This window comes from Telopea speciosissima, chromosome 4 (genome assembly GCF_018873765.1).
Source record: "Telopea speciosissima isolate NSW1024214 ecotype Mountain lineage chromosome 4, Tspe_v1, whole genome shotgun sequence".
NCBI lineage: Eukaryota > Viridiplantae > Streptophyta > Magnoliopsida > Proteales > Proteaceae > Telopea > Telopea speciosissima.
The window spans coordinates 17,562,451-17,586,539 of record NC_057919.1 but is presented as its reverse complement, the minus strand read 5'-3'; the positions used below and the strand labels follow the sequence as shown (position 1 = coordinate 17,586,539).

Here is a 24,089-nt window from a genome sequence, read left to right as displayed (position 1 = left end):
AAGGCTGTGTGGTTTAATTATGTTAGAAAGTTCAAACACGTGATACTTCTCAACCCCCATATATAAAAATAGGTAGTTAAAACAAGACTAAAGATTAAATGAAAGAATTAAAATAGTAAAGACAGAGAGAGAGAGAAGGATGTCTCATGGTGGTGCGTGGATGTCCAAAGTCTACGATTCCGACAACACCAACCATCCAACAACGACTATTTAATGAATTAATTATTAAATGCAGTGACATATATATTTATATACGCATTGAGGTACACATCAATCTAGGGGTGCAAGTTTTGCTTTATCGCTTCGAACCTGCCCTGCCCTTCCCTTCGTCCGAACAAGGCCTGGACTAAGATACATGTCTCTGAGAGTTGGTTAACATTGGAAATTTTTGGCCCCTAACTCAGGATCAGGACGGGCCAAGATTGAGGCCTTGGGCTGAACCCGGCCCACCCCCAAGCCTATTTTAAGTTAATACTATATATATATATATATATAGTATATATATATATTAGAACTAAGGGTAGCCTATATATATTTGTTATTGTTATATAATATATTATATATAAATAATAAGTTTTGATATATTTTAATATAGTGTTATTTTATGTAAAATTGATCATTTTCTCCTAGACTCAACCCAACTCAGTCCAGTCCAGTCTAGTCCAGTCCATGCATCTCTTCCTTCCCCCCCCCATTCCATGATCAGAGCTAATCAAGGTCAGCCCAATCAGATCCTGAGGGCAGGTAAGAGTTGGATTTTCTAGGCCCTAAGTCAGGGTCAGGCCAGGCCTAGACCCAGCTAAGGGGACTGAAGGTTGGACCAAGGTTTTAAAAAGCCCGGCCCAGCCATCCTGTTGCAACCCTATATCAATCTAAGGCAGGGTGTGTCGAGGAACAGTGAGAAATCAGTCAAGATCGGCCCAAAAAATGTCTGATCCCTAGGTAGTGTTTGGTATGCATTCTGTCCATTTCGCATTCTCAGATGATAAAATAGGTATTTTTATCGTGTGAGAATGCAAAATCAACCTAGAACACATTTCAAGAATGCATACTAAACACAACCTAGTTTTCATTTAGAAATCGGTTGAGATGGATCGGCCAAAATAGGGATTGGCCTTGGCTGATTTTGATCCAAATCCACTTATCCAACCGGTCTATTCCTGATTTTAAAAACCCTGAAATAAGGAAAATCTAAATTTTAACGAAAAGGGAAAATCTAATATGATTTCAATGTATGATTCACCTATAGTGATGTGAGAATCCGATGGAATGGAAATCACATCAAATCTATTTGTTGACTATTTCATGAAATCAAATTCAAAATTGCAATAAAATTCATATCAAATCTGATCTAAGTTAACCTTTAAATTCGACTACTTCATTCTGTCTATTATTTTAATTAAAAAATGGGATAGTCATGAAGGTTAAGAACAAGAGGAAAAAAGGGAAATGCATATGCCATAGCGAAGTGTGCCAAAGAGCTCAGGAGTAGCTTCTGACCTGAAACACAACAATAGGAAGAACATGGAAGCGCGGTGTAGGGATAGGGAGAGGGAGGGCGCGTTTCAGGGCTGATATGTGTTGCAGGGCGGGATGTGGGGCAAGAGGGGTTGTAGGGTGTAGGAGGAAGAACTGGGGTGTGGCGGGAGGATTGTAGGGGTGTAGGGCATGAGGATTGGAATTTAGGTCGTCTCCAGGGAGCCCAGTACCCCCAGGGTGTTGCCAGCCGTTGAGCTGTGCCGCATACATCCCTAAGCATGCGCCAAGATGTGTGTGGCACAGCTCAGCCGTTGGATGCCCCCTGGCAGCACCCTGGGTGCACACCTCCCTGGAGATGATCTTGATCTTGAGGATTGCAGGGGCAAGATGTGGGCGAGAGAGGTTGAATGGGGTGGAGCGGGGCGATAGGGATTGCAGTGGAGGGACATGGCAATCGGAGAAGAGGAAGTCAAGGGTAAAACTCTCAAGAAACATACATGATTGAGGGAGGGACATTGTACTGGACTCAATTTTGTGTAATTTTGTTAAATGAAACAGTAAATATGTAGTTTGGTAAACTCAAATCCAATATTGTGTACCTGTAATTTTTCCTTTATTTAATCATGATGCGTGTTCGGAAGAGAAAAAATATAAGATAAAAAATAGAGAAAATAATGTGGGAAAGAAAAGTGATAAAATAGAAAAAAAAATGAATAGAATTGCTTTACAGACGATACTTGACGCCATTGGTTAATTGAGGAAGCCCACCTCTTATTCCTACATTAGAACATTTTGTTTATCATTTTAGTCTCCTTTCATTCATCTAATATTTCAATATATATAAGCACGCAAGTAGTACGTACCTCCACAACTTCCCCCTGTAAAATTTCCTTCCGTTTACCCAAAAAAAAAAAGTTCTCCTTCCTCTATTATCTATTAATAATAATACCCCATAACTTATAAAATAATTACATCAATAATTATATGTTAACGTAAACTCCAAGAAATAGAAAAAAAAAAGAAGAGATTCAACCGAAGATGATATAAAAATTTAACATGGTTCACACACCAATTTGATGTATTACATCCCAGGACGAAGTTAAAGATTATTCACTGAGTAATGAAAGAATAATACAATGGGAATCTCTCAAGAACACCAAAGGTCGCAGCAAGAACTCTCCCTATAAAACCTTAATACAAAAAATGTCAAAATGTCACTTCTCTTTCTTGCTAACAGAATTAGACAATAAAATAATATAATACTCCCTCCAAGTCGAAACGATCCATCAAGTTGGGTCAAAGTATATGGCCAAAGCCATCTGCTACCATTGCAGACCTCACAAATTTTTCCATCCAGTTGCCACAAAATATGTCCGAACAAGGTAAATTTTGAAACGGGTAAATTTCAAGGCACACACAACATAATAACCAAGAACAAATAATTACATCAGAACTAACAATAAATAACATCATGTGTTACTACTCCCCCCCACCCCCATTCCCCAAACCATAACGTATCACCTGATACGATGCATGGATTAGCATTAGATTGGAATAACGGGGGCAATAATGTCAATTCATTGTTCTATTAAAGTAAATCCCTTCCAAAGTCCAAACTAACCACGTGTAAGAGTCGACAATATTTCACTAATATATTTACCATTTGATACTTCCTCCGACCATCATATTCATATTAGTGTACCATACTACCATAGCCGTCACATGGCGTTTTAAATTTCAAATTTGTACAATACATTTGCAGAGGAATTTTTCAAAAAATAATAACTAGAGAGAGAGACAGAAGAACGGAAGAAAGTGACGAAAGCCTAGTGTGGGTAGCAATTAAAAGGCGGCCTCGTTTTTTCTTTAATCGCACTTCGCCACTAACGAGCTTTCAGGGTTCATTCCTCCCTCCCTCGCTGCTACTGCTAGGCTATTGAGTCTCTGGTCAAGCAGTCAATCTTCTCTGCTATTATATGCGCTTGTGCGGCTGTACCAGCGCCTTCTTCCCTCTTTCCCCTTTCTTCTATACACAAGACTTATAAGAACGCCACCACAACCCAACAAATTTTAGTCTCACGACAGAAACGAAGATCAGAAATCGCAAAGCGAAATGGAAGTGGTAATACCAGCACCGGCAGCCATGGATTTCAACTTCGACAGCGCCTGTTCCACGCCTTACATTAGCGCTCCTTCTAGTCCGAAACGTTTTGGGGATTTCTACTTCAGCGCTCCCACCAGCCCTTCTCGTGCTTCTGCCATGTACCGTGATTTCAATGACTTCTCTGCTTCTGTAATCCCATTTGACTGGGAAGAGAAGCCCGGAACGCCTAAATCAAAGGCCAGCAGCAAAAACAACGACGACGATGACGATGATTTCGCCTTCGATTTCAGTGGGCAGCACGAGAGAGCCTCTCTCTCTGCTGAGGACCTCTTCGACGGTGGCGTAATCCGACCTCTGAAGCCCCCTCCTCGTCTCCAGCTCGGTGACGAGGCTTCAACTTGGAAGAGCCCTGTTTCGTCTCCGAGGTCGCCTAGATCACCCATCGCTCAGGGGAAGAAGATGATCCGTGAAGCGTTCTCGCCGCGACAGAAGAAGAAGGATATCGACCCGTTTGCAGCTGCAATCGAAGAAGCACGTAAAGGTTCAGATCGCAATCGAGGTAGAGAACGAGCACCCGTTTCATTGTCTAATTCGGGGCGTAAAACGACCAGATCTGTCTCTCCCTTGAGGGTTTCAGAATTCGCGTGGGAAGAACAACAACAACAACAACAACAACAACAGCAGCAAGAGAACACGAAATCGACTCCATCGATTTCCAAACAGTCTTCGTCTTCATCAACTTCATCTCTCAAAGGCTCTAGAAAATGGAGACTAAAGGATCTGCTGTTGTTTCGAAGCGCATCAGAAGGTCGAGCATCGGAGAAGGATCCATTGAGGAAATACGCAGCTTTACCAAAGAAGCAGCAGCAGCAGGAGGAAGACGTGAAGAACTCGAGCTTCCGGTCGACCGACAGCTCCGGCTCTGTATCTGGTTCGACCTCGAGGAGGAGAGGTCCGGTTTCGACTCACGAGTTACATTACAAGGCGAACCGGGCGGTGTCGGAGGACATGAGGAGAAAGACCTTCTTGCCCTACAAGCAAGGGCTATTGGGTTGTTTAGGGTTCAATCCGACCGTCCATGGGCTGACCAGGGCCTTTGGATGAGACTGAAATGACCTTTATTAGGGTTTAGAAAAGGAATTCTCCATTCTTAGTTGTTTTGGGTGATGACAAAGTCCTTGACTGTGCAGCTTTGCTTGAGACATTTTAGTAAGTTTTTTGGTTTTATTAAAGAAATTCTTCCCTGAGCTATAGAAGCCATGAGTGAAGGGGGAAAATTTGGAATTGTTTCTGTAATTTTAACGTTCTAATCTTTCTTTTATTAAGAATGTAATGTAATCAAGTTAAGTATATATTGAAAACCAGTTTATTTGATTCGATTAAAAGCACTAAAGTTTGGAATCATGGAAAGAAGAGTGAGTGATTATAGCATCAATGAGATGATGGGTAATGCTTTTTTTAAATTGTAATCATATAAGGGTTTATATCTATCTCGGTATCCGGGAGCGTGGTAATTTGTAATCATAGAAGCGCATATCTCGAACACTTTTTCTGTCCAAGAGCATGGTCCTATGTCAATATGCCATTGTCCATAGAAGTATCAATAGAGATAGAATTTCTACCTTTCATGGGAGTCGAGGTGGACATTTTGCCCGAGTATACAGCTCATGTTGTCATATGAGTAACCATTCTTGTATGGGCCTCAGCTGCATAGATGGAATCCCACTCTAGAATTCCATCAATGCGATTAAGATTTGTACAAGAATGATTCTTGTATGAGAACCTGAACCAACCTCCATTCTACCCAATCTTGTGTCTGGACTTTGGGCACAGATACCACGCTTCCTGATAGAATCCTTTTTTTATATCTTTATTTGGTTAACCCTTTTTTTTTTGTTTTTTGAGATGGAAACTGGAAAGGTTAAAGGTTTTGAGAGAATAAATTATTAAAAGCAGAGAAAAGTTTTTGAAGAAGGGTGAAGGGGAAAGTGAAAGTATAAAGTCCAATAATATACAGGAGACCCACCAGTGCCACCACATGAGATGCCGGAATCATCGCTTGCTTTAGAGGAGATGTTGGGCAATCCGCAATCATGATGGATGCTAATAATTATGTTTCCCTTTGTTAAGCAAAGATCCCTGTGCCGACAGTGTATAAATCTTTTCTCATGCCCTTTCAGGTCCCCCGAGTCTCCTGGCCATGAGAGTGTGAGACATTCTTTGCTCACCAACCGTATGGGTTCTCTTTCGTTTGGATGTCAAGAAAAGAAAAGAAAAGAAAATCTCAAAAATTTTAAATTTGTTGAGAGAGATAATTAAGATACATAAAAGAATCATTGAATCATCATAATTTTTTTTTCTTTTTTTTCTTTTCTTTTCTTTTCTTAATCCAAACGTACCACAAACATGGTTTAAGGTGTTGACATCGGATTGGGAGGGGGTCTCGTTCGATACCAATCCAGATCATCTTGAATGAGTCTAGATTGGATGGAATTGCCTTGGCTTTTTAATAAAAATTGATTTTTATTACTTTTTAACCCTTGAATCGTATCAGTGGATCAGTATTTGATCAATCAATATTTGGGATCGGTCTCGACTGATACCAATAAAAAAAAGGATAATATTCTCTATTTGAAAGCATAGCCTACACTAGTGCCTCCCTGTGTCTATATCTTCTCTATGAAATGACACATCTACTCCTGTTGTGGGAGGAGAGACATAGACTCAGGAGCATTAGCAACTTAGCATACACTAAGTTTTCAGACAAAAAACTCAATCCCTTAGAAATAGACATTGATTTGTCAAGTGGACAATTTCCTATCTTCTCGAAACTCAAGTTTCATCAATTTTAAGATTAGTGTGGATGGAAAAAATATGAGTCTTGTATTTTAAGTTTAAAATGAATAGGGGGATGTGTGTGTGTGTGTGTGTATTTCTCTAAAATATATATTCCTAGCGTCTCATCGACTGACCTGGATAGGTAGTCGACTATCGATCAACCAACATGTGTTGATCAATGTTTTTTGAGAGCAATGTTTGTCAAACAATATGTCCATTATTTGACCATTGGAGGTTTCCGATCGACCAACTTCCCTAGGCGATCAACCGACTTCGATGCCAAGTTATAAAATTTTATGACATGAGTCACCACCGTACCCCTGAGAGTTTTGGATAGATATGTCTATGGGACACCTCTCCATATGTAGAGGACGAAGTTAATTATTGGAGACATCTTTTGAATCATTCTCTTGCTCTCTTATGTGTTCTTGTTCACTCCTTCATTGTTCAAGATTTCTTTTATTATTTTTTAATTTTCATTGGAAGTTTTACTTGTGTTGTTGAGCACAACTTTGAGGGTTCTTATGAGGCCTAGTTATTGGATGCAACAAAACTAGAGGGATCTTCTTGGGACTGTTTCATCATGGGGATAAATTCACAAGAACCCTTTATATCATGGGGGTGAAAACAATCTTAAGCACACTGACAGGTGGCACGACTCAGCCCCACCATCACTTTGACATCCTTGATGCATGTTACAATGATGAATTGAAATTTATGTCCAATTGTACATACGTCAAGTGGAGCCTTCAATCTCATCTCGTTAATGAGTGATTTATTATTTTGATGGATCTTCTGTCATACTAGTCTCTCAAATCATCTATTTGTTGTTATCATATATTATAATGAGGAAGCATATCAAAATTGATTCATAGCGGATTTTTAGAGTTCATCCTAGCAAATACGAAAAGATCAATTCATACTAAATCTCTAGGGTTTAAATCCATCCATTTTAGCTGAACTGGAAATATTATATAGTCAAGGGAATTCGATCTCACTTCCGATTTTGCTTACTACACTAAAGTCAAGTTTTAGGAAAGGGTTCTGGTCTGATATTAACGTTGGATTTTGTCACCTATAGCTCTCTTTAATTAGGTCCCTGAGTCACTGGTCTACCGAGTCTTTGGTAGTTAATATTTTTTTCTAAAACTAACCCTAGCTAGAGTTTCATTTTTCATCATCTAATCCATAAAACTAGTGTCCAAATTTAGGCAGACCTTTGACAAATCGTGTTTCGGTTGTTAATCATAAAGTGATTAGGTAGTTGTTTAAGAGTCTAGATGAATAGGATGGTCAACAGTTACCTACTACCTGCTACCTGGCCGTCGTCATGGGCTTATAGGCTTAATATATATATATAGCACGTGTGCATTAGCTATTAGGAAAATGGGAAAAGACGAACATAATTTATTTTTAAGGCTTAATATAGCACGTGTGTATTAATTAGCTATTAAGTTTTTTATTTTTGTCAAATAATTTGTACCTAGAATATATATATATATATATATATATATATATATATATATATATATTAGCACAAAAACAATGATAATCTTTGATAATAATATAATGGAAAAGGTTGGCATGCATATCGTCATGTTGCCACCGTGCCGGTTTGTGCCTTTCTCTCTTCTCTATTTTTAGAAAAGACACATTTGTCTTTTTGTTTTCAATGTTCATAATTGCATACGAGCGTCAGAGGGAACCCTCCCCCTTCAAATAATTTTGAAAAACCTCTTTTACCCTCAAGTTAAAAAACTTCTTTGAATATGACGACAATGGATAATTAAAAGAAGATTACATATTCTAAATGAGTCCTTCTAGGCGTTTCTATATCTAGTAACCTATAACGTTTCACCATTTATTGACTCTCCCTCTCATCAATTTTCACTACCTCATCCATTTTAGTATAACTAAAATTATACACCATTTACTTTACGGTCGTTCTATTTTATCTTAAAACCTTTTGAATTGACCTATGATTTTGTTTTCGACCTCCAAACAACATCCTTAGCAAAAAGCATACACCGATTCATTATCTTGACCACTTTACAATTCTTACACTAATCACCACACCATCATATATATATTTTTAACTATATTCATATATTTAATTATTTGAAACATTAAAAAATAAAAACTTAAACCAAACCGACATTTAACCCTCTAAATCTGAGCATTGTAATAGGGAGAGTCCTTCGAGAAGGAATCATTAAGCATCATCCACAGTAGCATAGAAGTCAAAAAAACGAAAAAATTATCGTCTCCATTTTATCTGCCCCTCCATTTCCTCTATTACATTTAATAGGGGGGAGTACACCCCCACCAAACAATGTAGGGGGTAGGATGGTCATTTCCACCCCCTATGAGATGTAATGGAAGAAATGGAGGGACAGATAAATGGATCGGAATAGATAAAGATCCCAAAAACACACATGTTCTGTAATCCCAATCCCAATACTGAAATGGACACTTCTTCTCTATCTGTTTTTTGTTTTCTTCCCACCAGCTGCATGCAATTAATGAGTCCAAATAGTTACAAAATAAGATTCAACCCTTTTTTTAAATAATTTTTTAATTAATTGATAATTTATTTTCTCTCATCATGATTCAACGTTTACACGGATTTTTATCCTCTCCTGTTATTGTATGGTGCAATACTACATCGTGCGGTGCTGCAGATGCCATGTGACATAACGGGTCCCACATAATGCACATGACCTATGTAACCATCGCACGATGCATTACTGCACCGTGCAGTAACGAGAGAGGATAACGATTCTGTTTACACATGTCCTTTTTTTTTTTGTTGGGATAAACTTCATACAGTGCAATAGTGCATACGCATGTGCATGCGTACGTGAATGACAACAAAATATTTGGGTCGTGATCGTTGCCTTTTCCAAATTTTGTCCAACTTCTTCAAGATTTATCCTTGTGTGATTCTAGTGATCAAAATATTTTTTATATGATATTCAAGATTTATCCTTGTGAGTGATTACCAACGATTCGTCACCTGTGGATCGTCTTATATCATTATCTGTAATGGCAGTTATGACTCACAAATTGGTGATATTTTTAATTTTTTATGGTTTTCGTGAATTATGGTATTCCAAGGAGCACATAGGATGCTAAAATCAGTCTATTCTCTCTTGAACAATGGATTTGAATGATATTCATAAGGAATAGGAGAATCGATGGAGGTATTATTAACCATTTGTAAATAAGGGGTAAAATATTGGGAAAATTACAAGATTAGGCACTTTTGAGTTTATCTTTACAGAAGCGTCTTAGTGTATATTTCACTTAACAAAATTAGACTGTTTTGAGTTTGAGTTTACAAAACTAGGCAAAACAGTGTTCCTACCTCATTGAAAGACCTTTATGACAGTTTTACCCCCCAACTCCCCTTCCACAATCACGGTCCGATGAGACCAGCTGCTCTTATCCCCTTCTTCTTCTTGCCTTGCCACCCACCTGCCATGCCCCTGCGCCCCCATCCCTACCCCCTTCTTCTTGTTCTAGCTGCCATCCAACCAATCCTTACCCCCTGCTTCTTCCTTCTTCTTGCAACCCCGCCCAACCCCTATTTCTCCTCCCGCCCACCCTCTCTCTCTCTCCCCCGCTTGCGCATGATTAACTGGTACAAAGAAGATCCCCTATTCTTCCTCGTTCTGGCTTTGGTTTGCTGTGCTCTGTGCTCTATTGCTACGTAAAACAACTCCATTTGTATTTTCTCCCCTATCTAAGAGAGCTGGCCTTTCTAATCCCATTAGAAATATATATAAATACCCACAAAGCTTCCAACAAATTTGCTCATCATTTGTTTTTGGTTTTCCATTTTAAAAAGAAAAGAGAATAATCATGAAGAAAATGAAGAGCCCATCACTAACACCTCAGCGTGGTGGCTGGGCTCGTCAAGGAAATTGATCTGGGCTCACCATTCCAACCATGGCCATGGTTGGTCTCCACTCTTCCCCTACATTTTTAAAAAAAAAAAAAAAAAAAATGGAAGGTAGGATGACAAGATCCATCTATCAGGTTAATGGAGAGGAAGCCGATAAAGATGAAGCAACATTGAGGTTTTTGTCCGCTAAGATTTGAAGCATCGGTTGATGGTGGACGTTTCTTAGTTACTCATGATGCCTTTCTTTATCTTGTATTGAGAAAGGAGATCTGGATTCCGGCATCGAAGAAAGTAAACTTTTATTGATTGCCACAAATGCCGTTAGACTAAAGAGAGGTTAGCAATTGACTGGTGATGGAATATACTGCTGGAGGCTTAAACTGAAGCGATACAGTTAAGAACCATGGGAGGTGATTTTGTGATGAAACGCCTCCACCTGCTTTGCATACATGTTCCGTCCTGAGAATAACAAAGGGTAGGGTAGGGCAGGAGGGAGGAAGAACGGGGGTGGCGGAGGAGGGATTGCAGGGGTTTGAGTGGGTTTGCAGAAGTAGAATAATTTTGTTAAACAGTTTTGTAAAGATAAACTCAAAAGTGCCTAATCCTATAATTTTCCCTTAAAAACAAAACAGATACAAAATAGATCTAATGAACAAGTTTTACAGACCCAGATCCTTCTTAGCACGCCAGCCCCTCCAACGCGCTTCCAACTGCTGAGAGCACTCAAAGTGCCCCCAACCGTCGGATGCGTGCTAGAGATCTCTTTTGCAGTTTTACCCACGCTGAAGTGTCCATTACTCCATCTCACGTGGGCCCTCTCCATCCATTCAATGCTCCCGCCGTTTTTTCTGACCAAGGTAAACAGTGGACTAAGTCAAGGTTGGCGAGTTAGATAGAAAGACAAGAATTACAAGCAAAAGTCACATAGGGAGGACTGGAGGAGAGGGACATATGGTATGGGGACATCAATCAGTTAAAAGATTTTTAAAATTTTAAAAGAAGGAAACGATCAATTGAAAGATGATGAGAGAGATGTACATACATACGTATAAGAATCATCAACCGAGGAGGAGGACTGGAGGAGGAGGAGGAGGAGGAGGAGGAGGAGACAATACACAATAGGGGTCAGGGGGAGTCATTACGAGGAATCGGAGACTTTAGAGCACAAACATGTGCTGTGGGAAAAGTAGAAAATCTCAGTCAGAAGGAGTCATTGTGCACTTGGGAGACAAGGTTTATCAAAAAGGCTGCCAATGAGAGATGATTGTTGATTGTCACCACCTTGTGTTTTGTTGTGTAGACATTTACATTTTCAAATTAATTAAAAACAGATTTTTCAAAGCTCTTGATTTGAGATATGCAGTTGGTGCCAAAGGGGAGTACCACTTTCAAAGCTCTTGATTTGAGATGAGTCGCCAAAGTTTTGGGTGTAGCAAAGGGAAAAGTCTTTTTCAGAATCAGACCTTCCACTTCAAAGTGGTACTGCCCCTTTTTTATTTATAGCGGTGGTCATGTAGGGGCCTTAGCTGGTGAACCAGGCTATATCCCTCTCGAAGGATTTTTCAACATCAAGTTGATAATAAAAGAGAAATCCTTTCGCCAGACTCTACTTGGTAAACAGATCGATTATTCGAGGCGCTCCATCATTGTCGCTTTTTTTAATTTTTTTCTTTACTCTTTCTTTCTACCTATTTCTAATGCCCTTGTTTATAGCAGACGCATGAGAAAAGAAAATTGACTATCTTCGTCTTATATATCACTTGATAAAATGCTTTTGATTTTGTTTTCCTTGCCTCTCAATATGGCATGCAAGGGTTATTGATGAACTCTCTAATTGGCTCTCATTCATTGCTTTATACTTTTTGACGGACTGTCTCACACTCTTACAGATTATAGCTGCGGGTCACTTGCCATGGCCCATGAGGAAAACCTCCTTTTTTTTTTCCTTCTCTCTTTCGTTGAATTGAAATACTAAACCGAACGACTCATAACACCACTATAGATCCAAAGTTAAATTTCTCAATCAAAAAGCTAAATGTGAAAGTACATTAGCAAATCCTTCACCTGGCCCGCCTCATGTGCCCACTCTATCATAACAAATAGCAATTTAGGAGTCTCTCAAGTATGTTTAATGTATCCACCGACACACACAAAACAAAATATATGTTTAATGTATGTTCCATTAGACAAACTGTAGTGTTCCAGCAATGCTCATCTTATCGTTACACGTCCTCTCCACCCCCATGCCTCTTTTTCATGTGGATTGGTTATATGTCAAATTTCAAAGCCAAACTCAAATCATATATCAATCCTTACCAATTATCAATCTTGTGTACTGTATGTGCCGGATATCCTTCCAAGCTTGTAGAAACCTACTCGACCTTTTTTCTGGGAATGGACCGGAAACGACACTAATAATCATGGAATATTCCATGGGACTAAAAAATAAGTCGTCCTGTGCCTCATTCCAAACACAATGACCATCCCAGCAAACACTAATAACCAGGGTTGAAGAGCAGGAATGAGGAAAAAAGCCCCAAGAACCTTCTGACTTGGGGGAAGTGCAGAGTGAGAGTCCCATTCCCGATGGTCAATATGACTTGTAGAGGCCGAGCAGGGGTTTCTCCCTTTCTTCCATTCTCTTTTTTGCAGCCTCCCTTGCTTTAAGGGCAGCTGCTTCCTCTTTAGAGATTACCTTTGGCTTCTCATCTTCTCTTTTTCTCTTCACTGCGATTGATGATGGAGCACCTTTAACAGATCTCATTGGGTTTGGAGATGCTGCAGCAACCCTCCCTGGTGGGGGTCCACTTTGATGTTTCGTACCATCTTTATCTTCTGCAACAGGTGCAGCAACTGAAGATGTTGATGGTTTTATTGAAACAGGTTCTTTCTGTTTTGGTTCCCAGGAAACTTGAGATGTGGCGAATGCCTCTTCCTGTGTAATCCACTTGCCTGTTCTCAAAAACAAGTAAATAATACCATAAGCTAATGAAATCAACCATACGATAATCATGACATTTCAGGGACCAAAATAAAGGAAACCGTTCATACCTAAAACACTCGAATAAAATAAGCCTGAATTCGGATCATACTGATAACCGTTTGCTTTATCATAGTAATAACCCGAGGCACTATCATACTCCCACTCTGCTACCACACAAAGATGCTGTTTCAGTTCAACAGAACAAAGAATAATAGGAAACTATCAAATAAAAGGAAAAGGTACAAAAAACGAAAATGAGGGGATGAAAATATTAGATCATCCCCTGAAAATCATTCTTGATCAGCTGATTATCTTACATGGTAAAGTCAAATAGGCAAAGAGCAGTGGGGCTGCATCAGCTATTTGTTCGCCTCAGGGCTCCAGATGAGCTGTTTACATAATCCCAGGCAGCCCTTTAGCTTATTAAATTAATTAAACATGGGGGGACGCCACATGGCTGGGGACTTCATTTTTAAAAATGTTCCACAAACGATTTATATAGTTCAAAAAGAAAAATCAATTGAGGTTCCCAAAAAAATTACAAAATCAGATGAACATCTGACTATACTGGCCCAGGTTTTGTGGAATGCATTACATGTCAATCCTGATGCTGTTTTCATGCTAAATGTGTTAGAGAGGCATGCAAATATGCTTTGCAGAGATACTTAGGTCCCTAATTCAGAACATGCACACTGAGCAAACATAGAAAAAGATGTTTCTAAGTTTGGGTACCAGACATCATAATTAAATTCCATCATGCATAGCAACCTACAGGATGGAGGAAACAACTAGAGCCCAACTAAGAGATATCCTGGACCAGAAATCAACCTAATGACTGCTCATTTCAAAGGTCCAGTAAGAACTAATGGGACTATCCACTCCATTGCTTGCATGGTTTCATCATCTCTTGGCACAGATTTATTAACTAGGACCAAGAACTGGTTCATCCCCTCTTTTCTATATATTTATAGATTGGTTTTGAAGACTGAACCAATAGTTCAGAAAATGTGGAACTTAAATTTCCTCGCCTTACCATCTGGACCAGCCTCATAAGCTTGTGATATCTGAGCATTTAATTCCTCTGCGTCCTGAAAAGTTTTCAAGTCCTTCTGATAGCTGCGCTTAGCTTTCTGAGAATCAGACAACAGACACAATAATCAACAAAAATCACATGATCAATTAATTACTCTTAATTAGTTATCCAACTCCAAAGGGGCAAAGGATGGTGGAAGGTGAATTACTTATTGTCAACATACATTCAATTAATAATAGCTGCAAAGTTATATGCAATTATGGTGGTTAAACAAAATCTACATAACTAAGACAATACTCAAACTGGGATCAGTTCAGATGCTTCGACAAAGTTGAGCATGGCATTTCACTCTAAAAAGAGTAGGTCATACCCCATACTGCAGATACATTCATATGCATATGTACAGATATGTGCTTATGTATTGCACGCGTTTCTAGGTATTCTAATAGGGCTAGACTCACTAAACAGTAAGTAATATTCCAACCCACAAGTAAGACTGTCGGTTAAGTGTTACAGCAGTATAACTTGGATTGGCTTTAAAATTAGGCCATGCATATGGCTACAGTAACAATACAATGCCCCCAAGTAAGGTGGTAATCCAACGGATGGATCAGTAATTACATCAGGTTAAATAAATTAGCAACTGTGGAACTTCAGAAATAGCAACTATGGATATCACACAAACTGTAGGGTTTGAATAACCTTAAATTTGGATCAGATGTAGGCCTTGGGCAAAGAAGATAGCCCCATACATATTACAACCAACTGATGATTGAATCAGAAGTTATAACCACTTCATTAAATAGGAAGCAGTTACTAAAAATATGGCTTACTGTCAAAACCGATAGTACCACTGGAAGAAGCCTCAACTCAGGTTGAAGGGAGGACTTCAAATGTAGTCCAATACTTCAAAATATCTCAATGATCTGATGGTCAGATGTGGTGATATAGTGTCAAGATGTTGCTCCATCACCGTAATGCGATCACTCACTGTCTTAACATCTCAACAACTTGAACATTAGAGCCAAGGGCCTGGTTTGTGTACCAGAGTTTCCCTCTTCCATGGCTCGGATACCAAAAATAATATCTCTCGCTAAACAGCAAGTATTTCACCCATCCAACAGGTAGGACTGAAGAAGAGCAATTCCAATAAGTGTAAACTGCTAGGTAAAGGACCAGGGCTCAGATGAAGCCCAACGTCGGGTTGAAAGGGTAGCAAGGGTAGGGGAATAATAACCTAAATTTTGGTGCTGATCCAAGGGTAGTATCAAAGGCTGTAACAGGTAGAACAGAAATAGAAAGTATGAACAGATTTAGTAACAACCCAGAACTAACAATCCACAGGACAGATCAAAACCAAAGTTGGATCAATCATAGGACTTGGTCAATGGAGGTGGACCTCCATATATCACAGCAAGTTAATGGTCAGATCAGGAAATATGATAGTCGGACTGAAATTAGTAACTTACTTCTTGTTGCAGATCCAGCCATTGAATGTGACTGAATCTGAGGTCGGTGGTAGGGAACTAACAGCAGTAGAATAATTCAAAGTTCCTTGGGTAGCCGATAACCAGATGTGGAGATAATACCAGAGGTCTGAAATTAGACACTAAAACAGATTTGGCAACTTACAGAATGAAGTAGATTTACCCATTAAAGGAGGCTGATGTTCAGCTCGATGGAAGGTCTAAAGGGAGGACTACACCCTCAAAACAATAGTTGATTCTGATGGCCAGAATAGAGGTTGTATAAAGGTCCACTGCAATATAACACCACAGAAGGCCGCCGCAGGAAAGGGAAGACGGAGAAGTATCTTCACTTGATGTGATCCTACTGAAAAAGCACCTCAACTCCAAGTATCAACAGGCAACAACTCTGCTTCAAACAAGTTTCGGGCAGAACTTGTAGTAGGGGGATACGACCAAGGCCTCTCACCTATGGCCTAGGCCAGTCTCTGACTAACCATATGGCATCTCTCCATCCTTTGCAAGGAATCTCACCATGCTCATTGTCTCTCACAGCAACAAAGGCACAAAGCCAAAGCGACTTTCATTCATAAATAAAGAGTGGTGCTACCTCTAGAGAAAGGAAAGTAGCACATATAGAAACTAAAAGAGGTCCACAATTGTAGTAATGGATCCTTTTTCACATTAAACAATTCAAAATAGAAAGAACTTAAATAGAAACTAACCTATTGCTACCAAATGACCAAAATAGAAACTAATTACTTGTAGTAACTACTAATAAACAAATTAGACGCCAGAAAATAGGCTCCCACGCATGGACTTCTTAAAAGGCTAGCTGATGGGCTTAAGTCTGGCCCATTAAGTGGATCAAGCTCAACCACAAGCGCCCAAACTGGGCTGCTTGATGACTAGGCTCGCTTGCCCCTCTTCTCTTCTTCTATCTTTGAACTACATCAGATTCTAATGACAATGAATTCAAAAGCATCTCCTTGCCCATAACTAGCCAAATGTAGAGTGTTGCGTAAAAATCCTTTTAATGCTCTTCCAAAAGCAAGTGACTCCAACCCTATCTGCACTTCCAGAATCCCATCCATTTAAATGAAGTCCATATCTAGAAGAAATCACCCTTTACCAAAAGGCTGCCAGTTTTTTGAACACCTGATGCACAAACCACCATTTCCTTTGCTCCACAAACAAAACCCCAATTAGATCACCTTCTAAAGAAGGTTTCTCTAAAACCTTTCAATCATATTTCAATGACTTCCGTTGGGGCATTAAGACTCAGAGATTACAGGCAAAGAGGTCATTGGATCATAGTGATGAAGCATGGAACCAAGCACATAGTTGGAGCTTTAAATTTTAAAAACTGCAAAGATTTGAACCTCCATACGTAAGCAATAAGTATTTTTTTTAAATTGAATAGATACATAAAGGGCATGGTTGTAATTCTAAATAACATTCACGATGAATTGTGCAAGAAAAAAACGGTAGCATGGGTTATTAAACATACTAGAACGAGTTTTCTCACCTAAGATTTAAGAAAACCATGGGATTTTGTTTATTTATCTCCTTTAGAAATTAAAAATGTCAATAGAAGTCTTTGATTAGCATTTTGAAAAGTGAGCAACATATAAAGAGTATGGGCAGCTTTTCATAATAGAGAGAGAGCAAATGGTCAACAATTATAAAATCATGGTTCTATATCCACAAACTGTAATCCAACAAACTTGCAAATATGATTTTGTGCCAAAAGTGTGGAATCATCTTTAAAATATGAGCCTCTTGTGCTGGCTGCACAATAAAGATTGGATGGTGTGATAGTGTAATACTATCTTCTCCATTATGTTTACTTATGAGTTTAAAAGTAATGAAAGGTCAATTTACAAGTAAACTAACCACAAATAATTTCCCCAACACATGAAATCCCAGGCAGCACACAATTTCTAACGGTATGGCAGATTAGGCAGCTAATCCAGAAATAGAAGGTATAACAAACAATATTAACCTGCCAACTGATGGACCTGCAACTCAGATCGAGTTTAGATCTGGATAAAATGGGATAGCCCTTCAAGTTTGGGTCTATTCTGGTGATCAGACATAGAGATATGTGCAGATTACAGAAATAGTAGGTAATAACCAAAAAAAAAAAAAAGGAAACAAAATCTTCTAGAAGCATTCCCACGCAAGGAAGTTTGGCTGTGACACTGTTCATGTGAACAATACCAACTGAAAAGTAACTCGAGAACAGTGACTTCTTTCTGAATTCTATTTTGGTCCCTCTCTTCTTCATGCTTCGATCTACATGTTGTCTCTCCACTCTCTTTTCTCCTTTCTTTCTCTCCTCTTCAATCCTCTACTTGTCTTCTCTCTTTCTTCATTAACAGGTACTGATCTCAAGTTTCAATACTATTACACTGCTTAATATTACCATCAGGGTAATACTTAATAGTGTACACCCAACGACACTCCACAAATTCTTTGCCTACAAACAAATCAAAATTCCTAGGTATAGTCACTATATAGAGCATCCATCTCAACATCCATTGCCATCTTCCACCCAAGATGAGAAAGAGCCTCTTGATAATTTTTGGAACAAATTCTCAGACAAAGACAAAGCAAAATTACGCAGTGAAGTAGGAAGATGAAATACAGTGAAAATTTGAGCAATAGGATAAGTAACAGATGATTTTTTAGTACAGGAACGGGTACCTTTTCGAATGGCCATTGATAAGTCAATATCGGTTGGACTTCCAGATAAAGATTCTAACAGTGGAATAGGCAGTAAGGAGGAAGCTTCACAAAGTGCTTGAGGGTGACGCTTACACTTGAAGAGGCTTAGAGCTCAACCAAGGAGGATTATTTGCAAGAGGAATCAACATCTAAATAAGTGGAAGGAGAATCAAGAAACTCATTTGCTAAGGCAACCTTCATTAGAAAAATACGGAGTACTCTCAAAGAAGGTAACATCAGCACTAACATATTCTTAACAAGAAATGGGATCATAGCACCAATAACCTTCTAGAGTATGAGAATACCCAAGAAAACACACTTAATGGCACGAGGAGACAGCTTATCAATTTTCAAGGAGCAAATAATGAAAAAAACAAGTGCCATTGAAAACTATAGGGGGTAAAGAAAACAAAGGCGAATTAGGAAAAAACAACAAATACCCATAGATTGCCAAGAACATCAGAAGACATACAGATAATAGATAACAAGCAGTACAAACATCTCCCCAAAAAATATTAGAAACATTCATATGAGATAACAATGATCTAGCAAATTCTAACAAATGTTGGCCTTTTCTTTCAACAACTCCATTCTGTTGAGGGACGAACAAGTAGTCAGATGAACAAGACCATGCTCAAAGCAAAATTCAGAAATTTCATGCTAAGTATCTCGAGCATTATCAGAGCATACAATGGGATCCATAACAATAAAAAACATAACTGAATAGAAGACCACACTTCATAATTTTCTAACAGTCAAGGTTTTGAACACAACTGATACTTAAATTTCCCCCTAATTGAAAGTTGGAAGGAAGTAACTCTGCTAAGGCTTTTATAGAGACAAAGGTCTCAAGCCAGAATTAAGGAGGTTGATGCATCAGGTTGGTCGCCAGTATCTTGAAAATCCGCAGCCAAACCTTTTAGCACGAATCCTGAATATTTGACTTGAAACAGGAATATTGTAGGGATACGGTTTAGTTGAGTAGAGGTAAGTTGCATATGAGAAGTGGGAAGTCTTCTTAGGTCAAAACCAAACAGAGGAAGGTTGAAAATAAATTCCTACAGTTTCTCAAAGAACAAGGACTTCATAAAAAAAATTTTAACAGTTCTTGAAACCAATAAATACATAGGCATGCTTCAAATACTGCCAAAGCAAGCTTCTACAACAGGAAGTACAAATAAAAATGACCGAAATATTATTAGAAGAAATAGTGGAGGAAAGGTGATGTTTAGCTCCCACTTATCTTTCTTTGATATATCAAGATAGAAAAGAGAGGAAGGAAGAGAATTTTTTATTTTTGGGACATATAAAAATAGAAGAAGTTTTACAAATACTACAAGTTAGATTTAGGGACGTCCATTGATCAAACTAAAAGTTCATTATGAGCAGCAAGTCAGGTCCCACTCCCAGCCCCAGCCCCAACCCCAACATGTGTGTGTGTGTCTGTCGGCTTAGTTCATTAAAGGAAAGAAGTACAATTTTTTTTTCTAGACAAATAAGAAATGCATTTTTCTACCTCAGGTTAACAGTCTTGATCATCTAAAATACTTACTGCTTCAATTTGTTGAAGGGCGCGGGCTGCTTCCTTTTGTTCCTTCTCCTTGGCAGCATTCTCCTTCCTTATAGACGCAAGCCGTTTGGTAACATTATCCTTGTGACGCTGACCAAGCTCATGGGTTCTAATGCTCAACGGATTGTTGGCTATGTAGATTTTGCAAATGTCACACCATTTATTGCCCTGGCTAACCCAATACTGCAAAACATATAGAGGCACTAAAAGGTGAACAATACACTAAGATGGAATTCTACTACCAACCCCAATTCTTTGATTCATAAACACAAATACTTATGATGGGAAATAGGAAATGCACAAGCACAATGTTCCTACATAAACCATTAAGCAGCATTTGATCGCCATCTGGAATAAAATATTCATTTTTAAATCCCCATACCATTTGAATAAAAGAGTGAAGGGTTCAAGATTGACTTATTTGAAGTCCTACCAGCCTCTTGTTAAAAGATAGAAATAAGGGCATCTTAAGTTTTTTATGTGAAACAAATCATTTTTTGATTATTTATTATTGCTGATAGAGTCGTCAAATGAAGATAAGTCCGTTTACAGAGTAGGACAAACGATTGCAGATGCTATGACAACCCAGAATAAAATGGTTTGACTCCCTCATGGTAAAGATCTCTCTTGTTAATCTAAGTTTGGCATTTCAGCTTGGTCACAAACAATAAAGAAAATTCCATGACTTATCCAACAGTCTACTGCACTAAGTTACTTCTGAATTTTTTCACACGAATAGCCAATTACTTTCTTGTGATCTTATTGAAATAAATGGGGAATATTGACAACCTTGTACCAAGAACCGAACTACAAAGAGCAAAACAGGAATCATGTAAGTACTTAACAATATAACATGCTTTAAAGTAATCCATCAAAAAAACCATGCTTTGAAGTTTAAACGTCTAAGTTACTGATTTTCTCCCACAAAGTTCGATTTACGCATACGAAAATGGATTAACTATTTCCATTTAATAAAAAAATAGAGTTGCTCCAAATTGACCATCCCAAGAACATGATAAAAGAATCTGTACATTCACAGAGTTTCTAAAAAAAACATGGGAATGGCATTTGACAAACAATAAAATTATGATATGCGTATAACACAGGTTTTCTACACCAAAATGTTGCAGAAAGATTTTTTTTTTCTTGTAATATCTCCTTTCTATACACAAACATACAATCGGGCACGGAGGTTTTACCTCAGTCATGATTGCGACTCGAAGCTTCGAGAGATGTCAGATGTGTAAACCCTAAAAGCAGTCGGGTAGGAGAGGGACGGGGGAATTCTCTGCAAATTCAAATTTCGGGAGACAAACAGATCTCGGGTCCAAACTTCAACTTCCAAACATCAAACGCAAGGTCAAGCACGGGACTTTTAGGGATGTCGCTCTACTGCGTTTCGCAATTCGGTGTGCGAGGAAGATGGAGATCGGAACTCGGAAGGGACAAACTGAAACTGCTGGTAGATCCGAAGGACCGTTTATTGTTCTCTGCACAATTGGACCGTCGGATTTGGGTAATTTGATTTTCTACCATAGTATTGAGAAATCGAATCGGACATCAAATCGGATATCGAACCGCCTAAGGATCAGCAGGAATTGGGATCGAGACGTCTCGTCCTATTCGATCCCGATTCCTCAAACCCTGTTTTAGCGACAGTTTTGAGATGGAGTTGCCAATATTTTCCCCAAAACAAGTGCTAGTGGGGGTTGTGTTGTGTGATTACACCAAAACAGATTTGGTGTGTGGTTTGTGTGATTATACTTTCATCAAACAAAAAAAAAAGGTGTGTGGGTTTAGTACCACATCGGGTGTGTGAGTGTGGTGTGTATTGTGTATATCCACCATTTCATGGTTCTAAAAGTCGATTAACCTTTTGAGATTGGTGTGTGGCTTGTGTGATTACACTGTCATCTAAACAAAAAAGTACTAGTGGGGGGTTGAATTAACAATCAAATCATATAATGGAAACTATTTTTTTGGTGGAGGGGAGGATCCTAATCATGAACAATTTCTCCTCATTGGAACACTACAACAGTTAAAGCTATATAATGATTTGGTAAAAAAATCAAAGAATTCTTCTTTGGTTTCTACTCCAAGTACCTGTAGCATCCCCATTACAAAGTTATAGGACATATGTCTATTATTTCACTATTTTTTTACTTAGTTGCATCTAAAATATGCATTTTATAGTTGGCCATTAAACACACACACACACACACACACACTCTCTCTCTCTCTCTCCTTCCAAATACTTGAGGCAACGTTATTTAATTGATTTTGAGGCTTACTGTTGGATATATGTGTCCATCAAACCTGGTATGTTTCGGTTCAATCTAGTTTATTTTTTATTGAACCGTTTACACGTTTTGATTTAATATGATCACATACGATATAAACTTTTTGAGTAATGTATGTCCGTAAGCTTACACTTAAAATAGTAGTCACGATTAGGTTTTGGATTGGGCACCCTTATCCTATGATTGTCGCATTGGGTATGCCTAGTCATGTTGATGTCAGGCTACGAATGCGAGTACATAATTTGGTGTGTATTAGCGAAGAATCTGTTTGTATCGATTCCCTCATGAATTACTGCCAGATGTAGGTTTGGGATAAATTTGTGTCATTAAGACCCAGTACTTGAGAGGGCCTTGTCACTACAAAATGTGAACGCATTCTTTGGTTCATCAATGACTAAGGTTTAAGAGAACTAAGGCTGGTGTTCTGGGAATGCATAAACATTTTCTGGAGTGAAAAGAGTCACTCAACATGGTCTTCACTGTCTGATTGAGGAACATCAAGGAGAGATTGTCTGTAGATGGTCAGATGAGAATCAGGATCCTAGATTGTTTTAGAAATGGTTTTGCAAAACTTATTTCACATAAAATGATATATTATATATATGATTTTGATTAAAATATTTAATCATATTTTGCGGATTTCGATCACGTACACAGACACTTTGATATGGACATATACTATGAAATGGGGTTTGACAGTATTGATATACATGCCCTAGCTTTCATAACAATGATGTTGATTAGTGAAGGGTTAGTGCGTAATAAGTTGTTATTATGTAAGTGTAATTTTGGGATTTTTTAATTAATAATTGATTTATTTAATTTTAAATGGATATGATGCAATTATTTAATTGTCTATTAAAAAATTCATTAATTAATTAGTTATATTCTCTTTTAAATTTTGCTTCTTCACCAATTAGAAATCCATCAAGAAAGTCCATTGGATTTCAAATCAAATTTGAGGAGAGAGAGAGAGAGTTAGACTCTCACAAGGACTGATTGAGGGGCTTTACCCCACCTATATATACATAGGGGAGAGGAATCGGTCAAGCATGGTTGGCCAATTCTCACTCTCTCCCCTTGCTACCTGAATTCTCTCTCCTCTCTCGTCTCTCTTATTCTCTTGCTCTCTTTGAGTGGTGAGGTTATTAGGGTTTTGGAAAACCCTGGTTTTGAAAAAGATTGAATCTTTTCTTGGAGAAGCTAGTTGTTTGGCTTGAAGATCTTCAGTTGCATCAAGAAGATTCAAAAAGGGTTTTTTTGAAGTGCTAGGTAGGAGAAGAATCATTATCTGGAAGAGGAGCAACATTTGCTCTCCAAGTTAGTAAATCTTGATGTTTTATTATCATGCATTATGATTTTAATTATTTGATGTTCATGGGATGCCAAAGAACACCCAAATCGATTTTTTTCCACTACACATTCGAGTATGAGATGATTTCCTCTTTTCATTTGATAAAAAGAGAATTACCTCTCTCCTGCACCTTGTCTGTGTTGTGTCCACCACATAAAGTAATAGAACCTAGAAGAAGACACAACCCAACAGCATACGATAATAGTCTAGCAATCGCGCACAGAGATAGGACAATTGGACCACCAAATATCAATTTCAAATCATCACTCTTTCAAAAGGTAGGAAAGGAGGGAACTCTTTTAACTAATTCCTCTCTTTCAACCAT

The 24,089-nt window shown here is 38.5% G+C and overlaps 2 protein-coding genes across 3 annotated transcripts; one reads left to right on the top strand and one right to left on the bottom strand.

Annotated features, from left to right (window-relative positions):
* Nucleotides 1-3,538: 3,538 nt before the first annotated feature.
* LOC122658626 lies at nucleotides 3,539-7,253 on the top strand. Of its 2 annotated transcripts, none has more exons than XM_043853657.1 (2): nucleotides 3,539-4,709; nucleotides 7,238-7,253. In XM_043853657.1, the coding sequence occupies exon 1, from the start codon at nucleotides 3,593-3,595 to the stop codon at nucleotides 4,685-4,687; it is 1,095 nt and encodes a 364-aa protein (XP_043709592.1). In that variant the 5' UTR covers nucleotides 3,539-3,592; the 3' UTR covers nucleotides 4,688-4,709; nucleotides 7,238-7,253. The 2 variants fall into 2 exon arrangements, with proteins under 2 accessions (XP_043709592.1, XP_043709593.1); XM_043853658.1 differs by lacking the exon at nucleotides 7,238-7,253 and adding an exon at nucleotides 4,767-4,959 and having other exon boundaries at nucleotides 3,539-4,717.
* Nucleotides 7,254-12,850: 5,597 nt separating this feature from the next.
* Nucleotides 12,851-21,595, bottom strand: LOC122657356 (zinc finger protein ZOP1). The gene is made up of 5 exons (XM_043852033.1): nucleotides 21,310-21,595; nucleotides 20,093-20,293; nucleotides 14,345-14,441; nucleotides 13,380-13,475; nucleotides 12,851-13,280 (listed from the first exon to the last, which is right to left on the bottom strand). Exons 1-5 carry the CDS (start codon nucleotides 21,316-21,318, stop codon nucleotides 12,919-12,921), a joined length of 765 nt encoding a protein of 254 aa, XP_043707968.1. The 5' UTR covers nucleotides 21,319-21,595; the 3' UTR covers nucleotides 12,851-12,918.
* Between the last annotated feature and the right edge of the window lie 2,494 nt (nucleotides 21,596-24,089).